This window comes from Podarcis vaucheri (assembly GCF_965113315.1).
Source record: "Podarcis vaucheri genome assembly, chromosome: 9".
NCBI classification, from domain to species: Eukaryota; Metazoa; Chordata; class Lepidosauria; order Squamata; family Lacertidae; genus Podarcis; species Podarcis vaucheri.
In genome coordinates, this window is record NC_138767.1 from 81,216,377 (window position 1) to 81,232,759 (window position 16,383).

The 16,383-nt window shown below is 43.2% G+C and overlaps 1 protein-coding gene across 1 annotated transcript in view; it reads right to left on the bottom strand.

Moving 5' to 3' along the window:
• SCAPER (S-phase cyclin A associated protein in the ER) overlaps positions 1–16,333 on the bottom strand; it is a 216,064-nt gene extending 199,731 nt beyond the window's left edge. Inside the window, exons 1-5 of the mRNA XM_082238421.1 lie at positions 16,182–16,333; positions 11,051–11,126; positions 7,383–7,500; positions 6,213–6,283; positions 1,716–1,910 (exon numbers count right to left, since the gene is read on the bottom strand). Coding sequence (XP_082094547.1) covers positions 1,716–1,910; positions 6,213–6,283; positions 7,383–7,500; positions 11,051–11,126; positions 16,182–16,237 — 516 coding nt within the window. The 5' untranslated portion in view covers positions 16,238–16,333. The remainder of the gene's footprint in view (positions 1–1,715; positions 1,911–6,212; positions 6,284–7,382; positions 7,501–11,050; positions 11,127–16,181) is intronic.
• Between the last annotated feature and the right edge of the window lie 50 nt (positions 16,334–16,383).

The window sequence follows — 16,383 nt, forward strand, 5'->3', positions numbered from 1 at the left end:
CTTCCTTTCAGTTGAGCTGGCGAAAAATACACTGGGTGATGTGTCTGTTTTCCATCTAAAATTATATGGGGGAAGCCAACTTATGACTACGACCCACCCAGACACTGTTTATACTGAGCCATCAATCTTCCATAATTACCACCAGCAAGTGAATGAGAGGAGCGATAGCTATCTCTGGAGAAAGGGAACAATGTGTAATTAAGATATTAAACAGGAAACGAAGAATGTGAATTCAGGCTGAATCTCAATAGTGCCACCTACAGGATTGATTACTGAAATATTGGGGGACTTGCAGGTAAATCAACCACAATATATTCATATACAGTCTACTGTGTGTTAATCTCACTGCAATGGGGGAATCATATAAATATTAAATGTTGTTTAATGAATAATTTATTTCAGAGTTATTCTTTAATTAGAGCCCTTTAAGATTTCTTATTTTAGAGCTTCCTCTGTTCTGAGAGCTTCTGGTTTTATTGGATTTCAGTGGTTTACACTGCCATAATATTCTTGTTTTTAAAGCAGTTTTGACCATATAGGGTATATATAAAATTAAATTATGATTAATCTTCTGCAAACAAACAAGATTAGAGAGTTTTAAACAGCCAATTTTAAAAATGACAATTGCTCAAAGGGTTAGTTAAGTTAGCCTGTTACACTCAATACAAAGAGCGAACCGGAATCCAAAGGCAACTTAAAGAATAAGGAAACTATCCTAAGCTCTCAGGAAGGGTGGTTAAAGGTTCGTGTGAATCCTGCAGATTTGTTATTTCATTTCAGTTTTAGAGCAAGTTACAAAAATAACTTATACTATAGATAAACAATAAAACCAAAAACCTGTAATAACAAATAAAACAATATGAACTTTTATGAAAAGCAAAAACACGAACATTTTGAAAAGTTTTTCAGAGCCAAGGATCCCTTCTGTCTCATCCTCCCTTCTTGCCCAAGCAGACCGATTTACGATACGTCACTCTGACCCCGCCCCCACTAGCAAGTCCACCTTACACACAAACACACCATCCACCCAATTGCTCCAACACCTCCCTTTCAACCACTATCATCCACTCCATTGAAAACTTACTGCAAAAGACAGCAGGAGACCATGAAAGCAACCACCAACAGAACCATATGAAAATACATTGCAGCTGATTAGGCTCCCTCTCAGTGTACTGAGAAGAAGATCTGCAGCCACAGGCTTTCCCCAATGTGGCTGTGGAAATCAGTGCTGGTGCCACTGACCCACTGGTGCTGCCCTGAATGCAGTGGGTCCAGGGAGGCTATGGATCTACAGGATCATCCCCACCACAAACAGGCCCTGGAGTCAATGATTTAATTTTCCTCTCAATGCTGTCAAGGGGAAATACATTATTTTTTTGGGGGGGGGAGGAAGACAAAAATAGAAAAAGCCACTCCAATCACACCCTCAACTCTGGCCATAGCTCACCAGCAAGGCCCTGGATGGGGCAGTGGTTTCACCACAGATCCCAACCCCAATGGAAATGAATGTTCTCTAGCACATAAGCGTTCAGAACCTAAAGTCTGGAGTGGCAGATGACGAAATGGGTTCTAGTCTATGAAAGCTTAGACCACAGTATATCTGCCTACTCATAAAGAACAGAGCAACAAGATTCAGGAGTCCTGCAGTACTTTGAGGATTATAAGTAACAACCAAGCGTCATCCATGCATGTACTGCACTACCAGAAGAGCTTACCTTGCATTCTACTACACTCTGATCTGATTCACAGGTGACATAGATTTCATCAACTGCACGTCTTAAGTTGTCAAAAAGGAAGGCCCAGTATCGTGCTCGCAGATCCACTTTCCGAGGCTGTCTTGTTTTAGTTGGGCTTTTATCAAAGTTTTTTTCTCCAGCTGCTGATATTATTTTGCAGTCTGATGTGGTACTCTGCAAAGAAGGGGCACAACTTGAAATGCAAAATCCAGCAAGTATGGCCAACGGTTGGCGATTCACAGGACATGCATTTTGCTTCAGCCCAAACACTTTTAAAACAAAGCACTGAAAGTATTCAAATATAATCAGTGCTTTTTTTCTTTTAAAAATGTTTAGGGGTACTCTCATTTTGACTCAAGAAAATCACCATTTTACTGTTCAGAATGGGAACAAAAAATATAGTAAATGGACAAAAGTACAAAGATTTACAAAATGTTTAGGGGCATGCGTCCCCCTGCATCCCCCCAGGAAAAAAAGCACTGAATATAATGTTTCCAAGACTCCACAGATAAGCTTCCTGCTGGATTCCAGCTCCCATCCCCCCAACCACTGGCCCTAAGTCTGTGGTGGGAGGGCCTGGAATCCAACAACATAGGGTTTGAAGGGTGGGGAGGAAGCCCTCTGCTCATGCACTCCCTTGATCGCATAACATTTTGGCTTGATCAACTAGGAGCAAATTACCCCCTTCTCTCCCCCTACCTCTCTTCGCCCCCTTATACTGTATACAGCATCCAAGTCTCATATCAAATATAAATGATCGGTAAAAAGAACTCTGTGATCTGAAAGCAGAGGTGATGTTTCTACTTTTATAGCCCAAGAAAATCTTCAATAAAAACAATTAAAAAACAACAACACTAGGAGTAAATTGTGGTTTACAATCCTAGTTTGGAGGGCTCACTCAGATCATAGTTTGCTGATTTGAGCAAAGCAGCAAAGTACAGTTTGATGAAAGCAGGAAGTTATCCACTGAGGCACATTCATGGGACAGAAAGAGGGAGCATTTCAAGCAGTGAAGGAACTTTTTAGTTCTTCTCATAGACATTGTGATAATGGCAAATGTTAAATTAACATTCACAAGTAGAATCTACAAAGCACTTACACACATATTATTCAACAGAATTACAGTAATACTCTTTAATGTCTCTAGCTAGAGAATTCAACATATACCTACGAAGCATGTTCAGTTCTCTTGTCGTATTATGTGCCCTCTCCTATACATGTGCAAGCAGCTTCCCATCCATTCCCACAAAAAAGCCCTCTGTGCACATACAAGGCAGAACTGCCAAGCATTTTGCTGTAGTGTCTACAAGCACAGCCTAGGAATCCAGGGCAGCACAGGAGACACTCTCCTCCATTCTTTGGCTAACATTACTTCTTCCATGTTTGCTGGCCACCAAAGCTGCTCATAAAATAGGGATGGAGAAGCTCTCTTCCTCCAGGTGCTGCTAGACAAGAACTTTCACCATCCCTGGCCATTGGCCGTGCAAGCTGTGGCCCATGGGAACTGAGGAACCACAGGTTTCTCATCCCTGTCCTGCAGAGTAGGTGTACAGCATTGGTGATCAACCAGCGCACCGGGGCACCCTGGGGAGACTTGAGGAATGTCCAGAGAAGCCCTGGGGGGCTGTCCTTTCATTCACTTTCAGCCAATATCTTCCTGTATCATCTCTCTTTCTCTCCAAGAGCCAGTGTGGTGTAGTGGTTAAGAGCAGTAGTCTCATAATCTGGGGAACCGGGTTCGCATCTCCGCTCCTCCACAGCTGCTGGATGACCTTGGGCTAGTTACACTTCTCTGAAGTCTCTCAGCCCCACTGTTTGTTGTGGGGGAGGAAGGGAAAGGAGAATGTTAGCCGCTTTGAGACTCCTTCGGGTAGTGATAAAGCGGGATATCAAATCCAAACTCTTCTCCTCCTCCGAGGAACATTCAGGGGAGCTGGCAGGGACAAAATGGGTTGGGGCAGAGCGGGGGAATCCCCACTTACGCACATCCTGTAACAAAACCCCAGGATGAGCTGGAACCCACAGGGGAGTCACAGGAATAAAGCGGTTGGTCAAGGGAGCGGTGGACTCAAAAAGGTTGAAAACCACTGATGTATAGTGTCTGGGCTGCAACCCTAAACACACTTACTAAGGGAGTAATCCTATTGAGCACAGTGGTACTTGCTTTTGGGCATGAATGCATTAGGACTGCTCTGTGAAATACCTTTAAATGAACTGTATAAGAGTTGTTGCTTTTAATATAAAACCTATGGAAATTAATCTTGCCTTTGCCAGTCAGCTCTGGTGTCAAAGTGACCGAACAGCCCCAAGAGAGAAAGTATTAAGTTTCCATTAGTGATATCTGACTATCATTTTACATCTATGCTTCTCCATTTTGTGTTTCATAAAGCCTCATTATTGAAGTGGAACAGTTGGGTATTTGTGTTAGTGTTGCCCTTTTTAATCTCCAGGCGGTTTGAAATATCAGTGTAATTTTCTGTCTCCCCCAGAGAGTGAGACAGACATTCATCACGTCTGGATGTTAGTTTCACCCTCCACTTGCTCTGACCAGAAGAATTTTCTATTTGCTGAGCATCTAAAATCTATTTCTTGTTAGCTCTTCAGCAATATTTTAGCATATCTGGTACAAAAAAAAGAATTGAAATGAGATGTGGCTATACTTAGGGATTTTCTCTTTCTTTTTTTTTCTTTTTTAAAAGAAATCTGTGGGAAACCAGACCTGCAAAATAAACCCTTAAAGCTCAGGCTACAGATTGTCAGCAAAATAAATGCAATATGTATGTTCTTGATATTTTTATAATATGGAAAAGAAAATTAAAACTTCATTTAGTAGTTATCAGCTAAAGTGCCTGCCCTAAAATAAAAGTTGGAGACAAACAATTTAGGTTCATTAATTTCAATGTGTCTGCTCTGAGTAGGAGTTAGACAAACACTACCCTTTGTTTTTATCATTTTAACCATCAATACCACCTTTTTCTTAAAATGAAAAATGGGGTCGTGACCACGTATAACTGCCCCACTTGGTTAGCTACATTACACTCACCATAGATGACACATACAAGGGATCTGACCAACACATGTGGCGACTGAGACGCACAGACAGGAGACATGTCCCAACTCACACAGAGCTCCAGGAAGTTATCAATGACTTGCAAACTTGCAGACAATATCTTCGGTTTCTTTCATGTGTTCATATCAAGCAGGCCTCTACCTGCTAGTAAGTGGGACTGCAGACTAAGATTAAATGAAGAATTGGGGGCTGGGAGGTTAAGGAAAAGTTTATTTTAAATCCCACAGTATGAGTCATGACTTATCTGGGCTGCTGTTTCCACCTTCTGTGATGCAAAGCTTCTCATCGCCCAAGTCTATCACTTAGGAACTGCTGAAAAACTAGCCTCAAGGAGACACACAAGTCAACAAGGAGGTATCGCCTCCAAACCCCAGCGATCTTAGGCGATGATGAGAGAAGAGCTGTTACTGGAGGCAGCACTGAGCCTGAGGCCTGCTTCCTGGTTGGCATCCCAGGAGCCTGTTAACATGTGCAGCACACACTTGTCTCTGCAAGCCTTGAACAGTTGCTCAGCTGGCAAGAACCCACCACATAGGATTAAGGGAAGCATAAAAGGGAGGTAAGGACCACAGAGAACACTTAGAAGGGCAGGGGATAAAAACTATTTTTAGAAAATTAAGGGGTTGGGTTTCAAGATGATCGCTGACACATGCCTCTTTTCCCCACCCAAGGAGAACACCCGTAATTTCACAAAGCATGGTAGAATCAAGAGAACACTAAGCACTCAGTGATCATTATTTCACAGAAAGGACTATTTCTCACAAATGACAGATGAGACAACAATCCTGCATATTGCTTCAGACAGTGAAGGGAGGTCACATGATTAAATATTCTTCAATACCTCAGGTCACACGAATTTATTATTTATTTACTTCATTTATCTCAAGGTGGCATATATGGTTCTCTCTCTCCTCCTTTAATCTCTGTGAGGTGGGTTAGACTGAGAGGCAGTGACTAGCCTAGGGTCACCTAGTAAGGCCAAGTGGGAATTTGAACCCTGGTCTTCCAGGTCCTAGTCTGACACTCTAACCACTACGCCACGTTGCTTAATATACTTTCTTGTTCCATACCTGTTACCTGCAGCTTTCTGGTAAAATGGAATAATAATAACAACAAAAATTATTTAAACCCCGCCCTGGTTTGTCTTATGGCTCATGTGAAGAGGCTGCATGCACATCCATAAAGCTTCTTCATACCTCAGCTTAACTGGCATATGATCATCCAAACACAATGCCCGCAAACCAAACACTGAAATAAAACTGCTATGTGGAAGGATGGGAATGGCTTAAGATATATTTTATCTCCAGTACAGTTGAACAAAACATTCCAAATGAAGCATATAAGTTTTGTTTCAGAACACATTACTTTTCTAGTGAAAGAAACCCAATAAGAAAACTTGCATGTACCTGTTTAGTAGTTTTATGAGTTCCCTGAGTTATTCTTTTGGATTTCCCTCCTACTTGCCATTTTGGTTTTCCTGTGAAAAGAAAACAGCATTTGAAACAAGCAATAATTCCGTAATGCTTACACTGGATATGGTAAACCTGTGGTCCTCCAGATGTTGCTCGACTTTTTAAACCCCATCAGCTCCAACCAAAATGGACAGTGGTTAGTTAGGGTGCTGGAAATCAACATCCAACTTCACTGGCATTTATATGACCTTTTCATAAATCTAACAACTCTTGAGTTCCTTCATGCCTAGCAGATGGGTTGCATTTTTATCGGATTTTGGCAAAAATTAAAGGAGAAGAGGTGTGTGTGGGGGGAGCTTAAAGGTATGCATAGCTCACAGCCCCAAGCTCTCTCCAATTTTAGTAAAATCATACTCTGTAAAAAAGGCAACTATGTAAGACATGTTGGATGTCAAGGAGAACATTCCACTCCATAATTAGAGCACTAATTTGGGGCTATACAGTTTTGCTGGTGCTCAACCTTTTCTTGCTTTTATAGTTCTAGCTGCATGCCTGGGGGGGGGGGGGAGACTGACAGGCATAATAAGAATACAGTACAAGCCCTGCTGGAGCAGACCAAAGGCCCATCTAGTTCAGTAGTTTCCAACTGGTGGTCCGCAGACCCAAGAGGATCTGCATAACCCACCCAGGCAGTCCATGGCACCATTCACACAACCAAAACTACCATAGAGATATAAACATTTTCAAACATAGGGGGTCCATGGCTTGGCTTTTGTGAAACACGGGGGCTGCAGTGTTTAGCTAATTGGGAACCACTGGTCTAGTCCATTATCACTCTCCAGGTACATCAGAAGCAAGACGTGAAGGTGGCAACCGTCTTCTCCTGCTGTTGCCCGCCATGCCCAGCAACTGGTGTCCAGAGGCTTACAACCTCTGAACATGGAAACAGTATACAGCTATTGACAGACTTTTCCTCCATGACTTTATCTAATCCCCCTTTAAGCCATCTAAAACAGTGACTGGCGAATCATGTGATGGCGAATTCCATTAAGTTAAAGTACACCACATTTGAACTTTCCTTTGCCTGTCCTGAACAGAATGCCATTCTGTTTCACTGGCATAATTACTTGCTGAACATAAATATGATCCATGGTTAATGCCTACCATCATCCTCTTTGCTTTCCAAGGGCACACTCCATGCAATCAGGTTCCTTGCTGTGCGACCCTCTTCAGCCACAATTTTTCTAACCTTGTCATGACTATTTGAACGCTGGAAGGAAGCCTGAAAAGAGAGGGAAATTGTTTCACTGACAGCACAATAATCCTATCCATACTACACCTTATTCAATGAGGATTACTCTAAAGGGTATTGGATTGCAGTCATTGGATTAGGTTGGTTCCAATTCAATGCTAAACCATGGTTTGAGCTAACCTTCCTTTACCCAAGTGGTGCTTTAGGGAAGGCATATACAATATTTTTTTCTTATACAGCTGGAATATGAGTACCTAGATGCTATCCTAAAGTGCAGCCTCCATGGACTGAGCAATGTCCCAAGGCATGGTTTGTCAGTTAAGACACTTTATCAAAAACCACAATATGCCCAAACTGGGGTTTGCAAATTAGCTTTAAAGCATTATTTTATATCCTGATTTATCAGCCATTGGCAAATCACAGTTTACTGTTACTTCTGAACCATCTCTTAAGTCTTCGGTCACTAATATATTTTTTCTGATCAATAAAAAAACCACACACAAAAGTTTTATATAACTGTTATTTTATACACCAGCCACAAAGATCTACAATGGGTGGCTAACCTGTGGCCCTACAGATGTTACTAGACTCCAATTCTAATCAGTTCCAGCCAGCATAGCCAATGGTCAGAGAAGCTATGAGAGCTATAGTCTAAAATATTAATTAACAAGTTAATAATTAAGCTCAAGCAAATACATTCAGATATGTGTAATGAAGCAGTTGCACATATAAAACCCCTCAGCAAGAGACTTTTCCAAGCAATAATGGATGGGGTGAAATGCAGAATACGAAGAGGACATACTGCACTATGTTGATAATTTTTATATTTTATTTCACCTCCAATCATTTTCTAGTGTCTTGATTTCAAAGCCACAGTGTGCCATCTAGTGTCATGCAGAAGAACTCAAATAGGCATCTCTGAGCGGCTTCTTTCCCAATGTTTTGCTTTCCCAATTTTTTGCAAACGGTGGAACTGTCACTATTCACAATTCTGCACATTTTAGATATGCTTCTCAAGTTCCTTAATATGAACTGAACCATCTCCATCCAATATTTCTCCCCCAGAAGGGCAGCATTGTAATAATTTGACAGTACTCTAAACACCAGACATCTTTGCTGCCCAGAGAAAGAACATTACATAAATGCATTTGGTTGTGAAAGCAAAATAGGAACAAATAGGTTAGTGTAGTGCGACTGCTGGCTCCCAACAAACCACAATTTGTAAACAGGGAGCCAGTATTAAAAATATGTGAACCCTCTCCTCTGTTAAGATAACTATGTTTCCAGTGCTAACTACGGTGTCATGCTATGAGTGCAACCTGACAAAACCATGGTTAACATAAGCCAATTCTCTTATAACCATGTTTCACAAACCCACTTCAAACAACTGGTGTCAAACTTTGGTTTGCAAGGAAACCATAGTTTGCCTTGGCACATATGAGACCACAGTTAAATACCAGTCTGGAAAGGACAGGAATGAAACTGCACATATCAAGACCATCTCCTTAACTGAAAACTATGGTTTGTCAGGACCCAACATTAATTCTGCACCAGGTGAAATGATTCTGCAAAAGAATCAAAATCCTTAATGCAAGCTCAAGGTGGGAGCTGGAAAGGCATTCACATGCTACTCAAACCAAGCTGGAACACTGCAGTTTGCTATATTGAAATTATACCTTATAAATCACATTCTTTTTAAAAAAGGTATAAGAAGGGACATTCTAGACTTTACATAATACAGTGCTGTGCAATATTAACCATTAATATCAGGGGTTTTTTTGCAACACCTAAAAACAAGACACTGTGTGATATGTAACAAACTTGACAATGTAGAAACTGCTCCTAGGCTTACCATCTAGGCAAACAGAGAAATAAAGGAGGAGGTAAGGAAAGACAACTGAAGAAGCAAGTAGAATTGAGCTGGAAATTCTCAGGTGAGAATTTTCAGCTTGAAATTTCTGGGGAGGAAGAGAGTGGATTTGTTTATCTTCTTGGAAGGATAGAACTCGGGGAAAATTTGACAAGACGGGGTTTTTAAAAAACTGCTTGGCTGAGGCAAGGGCAGCTGCCCACTTCCAAGCCAAGCAGTCTAAAGGAGCAGAGGAGGAACAAGCTGTCTTGGTGCCTCGACACTGCAGCTCGTTTCTCCCTCTTTGCTGGTATGAGGACTGAGTGGGATGGTGGCTTCACTCGGCAGTATGTTGTGGGTGAAACCGCAGCCGCTCCTGAGTCCCCCTGCCTCCAGCGCTGGGCTGCAGCTGGTTTCTCCCTTGGTGTGCTGGGAGCTGGTGACAGAGGGACTCCGGAGAGGTGGCAGTTTCACTCGCGACATACCGCCGAGTGAAGCCGCCATCGCGGTCTGCCCCTCATACTGGTCCTGGGTGATATATCAATACATTGTCCAGGTCTACTGGCTACTGTGTTGGTAGTCGTTATGGGTCATAGAATCAACTTACCATATTTTTCGCTCTATAAGACACACTTTTTCCCTCCTAAAAAGTAAGGGGAAATGTGTGTGCATCTTAAGGAGCGAATGCAGGCTGCACAGCTATCCCAGAAGCCAGAACAGCAAGAGAGATCGCTGCGCAGCGCTCCCTCTCACTGTTCTAGCTTCTGGCTTAGCCGCACAAAGCCTCTTCAGGGAGGGGAGCCTTCATCTTTAAATAAATAAATAAAGGAAATTTCTTAGGCAAACATTGGTTCTCTTTTCATAAATAGCAATTTTCAAAATCTCTATGGTAATATATACGTGCTTTTGTCATAAGAAAAAAACTTTCCTCACCAGAGACATGGCTACAGCACTTTCAAACAGAACATCTCATGAATAAAAACAATTTATTATGTTTAAAAGTTACTAGACCACTAACTGCATTTGAAGGCTTATGTGAAGAGGTTAATTCAGTGAGGAGGGCACTGTTTTTGCAGCTAACAACAACCAAAAATGTAATAAAACCATCATGAACAGTTTAAAGCTAGAAACGTTCGCAATATATGTGTGTGTAGAGCAGCTAAACATTGCCCAGCCCTAAAAGAAAGGACATAATATGCATCACTGGTGGGGAAAATTTGATGAAGAAGTTTTAGGATTTGGTGCAAGCTAGCCTAAAAGATATAAAATTAAAGTTATGACCTTTTAACAACACAACTAGGTTATAGCAATGCTTCTATAAGAAATGAATTCCGAATTTGTTTAACAGTTGCCTGATTCCTAATAGTGCAAAATGAGACTGGGTTAGAAAGAAAGAAAAAGGATTAGTAGTGCTCAGTTAACACAGCAAAGAAGGATTCAGCAGCAGGGGAAGAAATCAAATTATAGAATCACAGAATGCTATAGTTTGAAGGCACCTCAAGGGGCATCTAGTCCAACCCACTTCAATGTAGGAAACACAACTAAAGAATTCCTGGTAGAAGGCCATCCAACCTCTGCTTAAAAACCTTCAGTGAAGAACAGTCCACCACCTTCCAGTTTCATGGAAGACTGGTAACTATTACCCACATATGTGGAAACTAAAACTGTGAACTAGGACAAGCCAAACAAGTTAAGATCCTAAAATATGGCCATAGTAGACATACAACTTACCATCATGTTATAACTGTCTTCTACATCAACCGGTTCATTTATCACATTTTTTGCTGACCCCATGAAGTCATCATAGCTGTTTAATATAAAAGAGAAACATTTAATATTCAAGTCACAAGAATCAGGAATTCCTAAAGTTGCAAAGTCAACTAACATTTACACCCAGGCACCAAATTCAATTATACTGCTAGTGGACCACAGTTCGCTGGCCTAGCAGATAATTCCTTAGACTAGTCACACTGACCGCCATGCTAGCAAGACTATGGTATTAAACTAACAATGATGGGGCACTACGCTGCTGTTACAGAGACAAACATGAATGAACAATGCATTTTATTCATTAACAACCAGAGTTATCATCACTAGAAAACTACAACTTGGGGAAGCATAGATATAAGAAGATTGCAAACAAATAAGCATCATGTTTCAATTCTTACATTTAAAATATCCATGACAATGTCCCACATTCATAACACTGCCCTAAGCCACCTTTGGGTAAAGGTAAAAGGACCCCTGACCATTAGGTCCAGTCGTGGCTGACTCTGGGGTTGCGGCGCTCATCTCGCTTTATTGGCCGAGGGAAGGGTACAGCTTCCAGGTCATGTGGCCAGCATGATTAAGCCGTTTCTGGCGAACCAGAGCAGCGCACGGAAACGTTGTTTACCTTCCCGCCGGAGCGATGCCTATTTATCTACTTGCACTTTGGCGTGCTTTCAAACTGCTAGGTTGGCAGGAGCAGGGACCGAGCAACGGGAGCTCAGCCCGTCGTGGGGATTCGAACCGCCAACCTTCTGATTGGCAAGTCCTAGGCTCTGTGGTTTAACCCACAGCGCCACCCGCGTCCCTTATAAGCCACCTTTAAACCAGGATTAATACTGTCATGTCTTGAGAACAAACCACTCTATTCTTCTCACATTTTAGTTGCTTCTATAACTGAACAGGATTTAAAAATATTTCTCCTTGCATGGTATGATTTTATCGGAAGAAACTCCTAATATGCAAATAGACAACCAAGGATAAATCAAGAGGTGGTAGCTATCTGTATAAAAGGTAAGAGGAGGACCTTCAATTCTACTAATGGGAAAAGATCATCAATTGTGCTGGTGCTGAGTACAACATACCTAGCAATACCCTTAAACAAACTAGTCACCTCAACTCTTTATTATAATCATTATTTTGCTTTACATCTTATTGCTTTTATTTCCCGCACCCTCATGACATTAGGCCTAAGTCATCCCTTCTGGAATAAGTGGGATTTACCAAACTTTTCCAACTCTTTTCTCTTAGGGACTGTTGTTGATTCCAGAATGGATACAACAATGAGATCTATTGTTTAATTTAATTTATGCTAATTTACATTTCTGAAAACTTAATGTATAAAACAAAACAACATGGGTCAACATGGGTCAAGGATGCTGCTAAAACGTCAGGTTTTCAAAACTGCAACTGCAATAAGCACATTTTTGTGTACAAAAATCCTACACCGAATGTAAATTGCTGTTTTGCTGCTGACTACCATTATTTCCTTGGCACACTCCAAAACAGTAAGATTGCTTTATCTTGGACTTTTCTTGGTGCAAAAACACACAACGAAATGGAAAGCAAAACACTAAATCCTAGTTCCATAGAAGCAACAAAACTCCTCATTTTGCTCAAGAGATATATATTTGAATCATTCAACTTGGTGCAACAGACGGAACCATACAAGCAAACACAAATTTGGCCCTCATTTTCTTTTCATTTTTCCTCCAATGAACCGAAGAGGACACATAGCTGCTCAATTCACAACGTGCATCAGACGAAACAGGCTTTTGCCTATGAAAGCACATGCCATGGAGCAGCTCAAACATGAGGCAGGAGAAGCCCACTGGGGAGGGGGCAGCCAAGAATGAGAGCATGTCCAGAATTTGACACATTGATTGCAGCCTTCACAGCTTTATCCCATTATCCCTCCTCTGGTGGAAAGGAGCTAAGGTGGCACTATTACTTGAAAGCACCACACTAGAAAACCCGCATCATCTTTCAGACTCTTTTCGGCCAACAGTCTTCAATACTAGCATCACAGTGCCAATCTACAATAAAACAGCAACTCAAAAAGGATATTGTTGAGCTGGAAAGCACTGAGAAAGGGGCAGCCAAAATAACCAAGGAGCCAGAACAACTCCCCTATGTGGAAAGGTTACTACTGGGGCTTTTTAGCTGAGAGAAAAGATCAGTTAGTCCTTTTTCACACAGCGCATAGTTAAACTATGGCATCACTACCACAGGATAAAGTGTTGGCCACAAACTTTGATGGCTTTAAGATGGGGTTAGACAGATTTCTGGAGGATAAAGCTATCAATGACTACTACCCAGGATGGCTGTGTACTACCTCCAGTATTGGAAGTGGCCTGCCTCTGGGTATCAGTTGTTGGGAATCACAAGTCAGGAGAGTGGTCTTCCACTCAGGTCTGTCTTATAACCTTTCACAACCTTTATATATAGCTTTATTGTAATAAAATGTCTAAGCAGTTTACAAAAATCCACTTGATGCTGAACTAGATGGGCCTCTGGTGTGATCCAGCAGGGTCTCCTAACATTCTTAAGATGCTGCCAGACTCTCAGATTAGCCAGGGCCTTTGAAAAGGAAGCTGTAGAAGCGCCTCCCAGGATAGAGAGTGGCACTGCAGGTGCATCATGTGGAAGGCAAGGCATGGGAGCAAGGAGACAGTGCCTGTGACCACTGCTGAAAACATGCAAGGAGCAAGGGGAGGGGCTGACGGGGCGGGTGGCGGAAGAGGCTGACCAAGATGTATGAGGGAGGGTGCCGTGCAACAAAACATCTAATGCCTCCCTAGTCATGCCATGATGAACTAATACAAACTTTTAAGTGCCACAGCACTGTCTATAGGAGGAAGAGGAAAAGTGCTGTTCATACCATGAAAGGCAAAGTTATGTCCATTATGGGACTTTTAGTCCGGATAAAGTGTGCAGCCACTTTTGGAGAAAGAAAGAAAATATATACATATCAAGTTATGGAATGAAAACATTTAGTGTGTTCCCAACCCACCCCCTCAGGTAGGCATTGCTTATGTGCGAAGAATCAGTAGTGCCTCAATAACAATAACAAAGGTATTAGCATTTTTTTTAAAAAAAGAAAGGGGAGCGTGCAGAACAGTATTCTTCAGCAACTCAGTTACAGTGGTGCCCCGCAAGACGGAAAACTTGCTAGACGAAAGAGTTTTCCGTTTTGGAGGTGCTTCACAAAACGAATTTCCTATGGGCTTGCTTCGCAAGACGACAATGTCTTGCGAGTTCCTGCTGGTTTTTTTCCCTCCCCCCCCTTTTTTCTAAGCCACTAAGCCGCTTATCAGCTGATCCGATCAGCAGATAAGCCGCTAAAAGCCACTAATAGCGCTAATCCGTTAATGGGCTTGCTTTGCAAGACAAAAAAACCGCTAGACGAAGAGAATCACAGAACAGATTCTTTTCGTCTTGCGAGGCACCACTGTATCCTGGCTTCAACCACCACCTTCAGCACCTTTCCTAGAGCAGCAACTGAGTCTGAAAGTACCAGAGGCCGCTGGAAGAATCAGTCCAAAAATCACACAACCATTTCAAGCACTTTAATGATCACTCTGGAATCTCCTTCTGCTTCAGTTAATGCACATTTATCACGATTCACAAATTACACTTCCCCCATTTTAGCTGGAGAGGTTGTGGTGACATGTAATGCAAGGAAACGGTTCCATACTTGTCTATCTAGGATAATGAACATACTGTTCTGCAGCTGGTAAGAAATGCAATCCCATGATGACATGTTTGGTGATGGTGTAACAGGGCATAAGCTCCTTTTCTGTGTTACCTACTCTCTTTTTTAAAAATAATAATAATATTTATTACTTTTCCAACAATTTAAACACTACAAAAAAAAAAGAACAATACAATACTGTGTTACCTACTCTCCCTCCAGTTGCTTCATCATTCCCTTTTTCAATAAAATTGGCAGGCAGGACTGCGGGGGGGGGGGGGGGAGAGGAGATGTACCTTTTATCAGTACAGGTTTCCCTTCTGGAGGAAATTTACAAAACCCTTACCAATTTCACCAATGCCTTAAGTGCGTTTCTTTTGAAAACACTGTTTATTAAGGGGACAACTACATGGACCAGAAATGGAAGCATGTATACACTTTTTTTGACTAAAAAGAATGACATGGCTTTCACTCAGCTGTGACCATTTAATGAAAAATCACAGAATGTGGGAAGGTGAGTGAAACGCTTGTTCATATAAACTCTGGAACATAGAAAAGCAGGAGGAACTGGGTAAAGGAGGCATGTCATGGCTATCAACGGGAAGCAAAGTTCTATTGTTCCTGGGTCATTTTTGCTTCCACAGACTTACAAGGCTGCCCCTCTGAAATATGCCCCTATTGCTTATGACACCCCCGGCATTCATCCAAGAAGCCCTCTGCGCCTTAAAAGCACGACGTGCCTGTCATGTCTTAACCGTCCACAACTGGATGAACCAGGGGTCCGCAACCTTTTTCAGCTGTGGCCGGTCCACCGTCCCTCAGACCATGTGGTGAGATGGACTGTATTTGGGGGGGGGGGGGAGAGAACAAATTCCGATGTCCCACAAATAAGCCAGAGATGAATTTTAAATAAAAGCACACATTCTACTCATGTAAAAACACTCTGATTCCCGGACCGTCCGCGGGTCGGACTGAGAGGGCGACGGGGCTGCATCGGGCCCCCGGGCCTTAGGTTGCCTCCCCCTGGGATAGACCGTGTCCGCAATGCTCTTCGGTTAGTGTTTAAGGCGCCCGAGGGCGACCCTCCTCCCGGCCTCGACACCTGCGCTTGAGCCTCTGTTGCTCGTGCCACACGCAGAGGCGAAGGGGCTCCCCGGCCTCTCCGAGAGGCGGCCCTGAGGGCAGCGGGGTTTGGCTGCCCCCACTATTCCTTCTTGGGAAGGCAAGGCAGGAGTCCTCCTCCTCCTCCAGCCTCTGGGCCCCAGCCGCCGGGCTGAGGCGGCGGGCGAGGCCCAGAGGCGCAGCCCTCCCGGGGCGGCCCGGCAGAGGGACCGGCGCGCCGCCATCTTGCTTCCCGCCCTCCGACTCCGCCCGCCCCTGCGGCGCCGCGGGGCCACTTACACGCGCCTCCTCGCCGCGCCGTTCCGCCTGCGTGCGTCCCGCCGCTGTGACGTCATCTCGTCCCGCCGGTTGCCGGTGCGGCGACGAAAGGCGCTCGCGGGGCAAGCGCCTGCCCCTCCCCCCGGCTGAAGGGGAGCCGACTGGGCGTGCGCGGCGAGCTCTGCGCGTGCTCCGTGGGGCTGCCGAAGCCGCCTCGGACTTT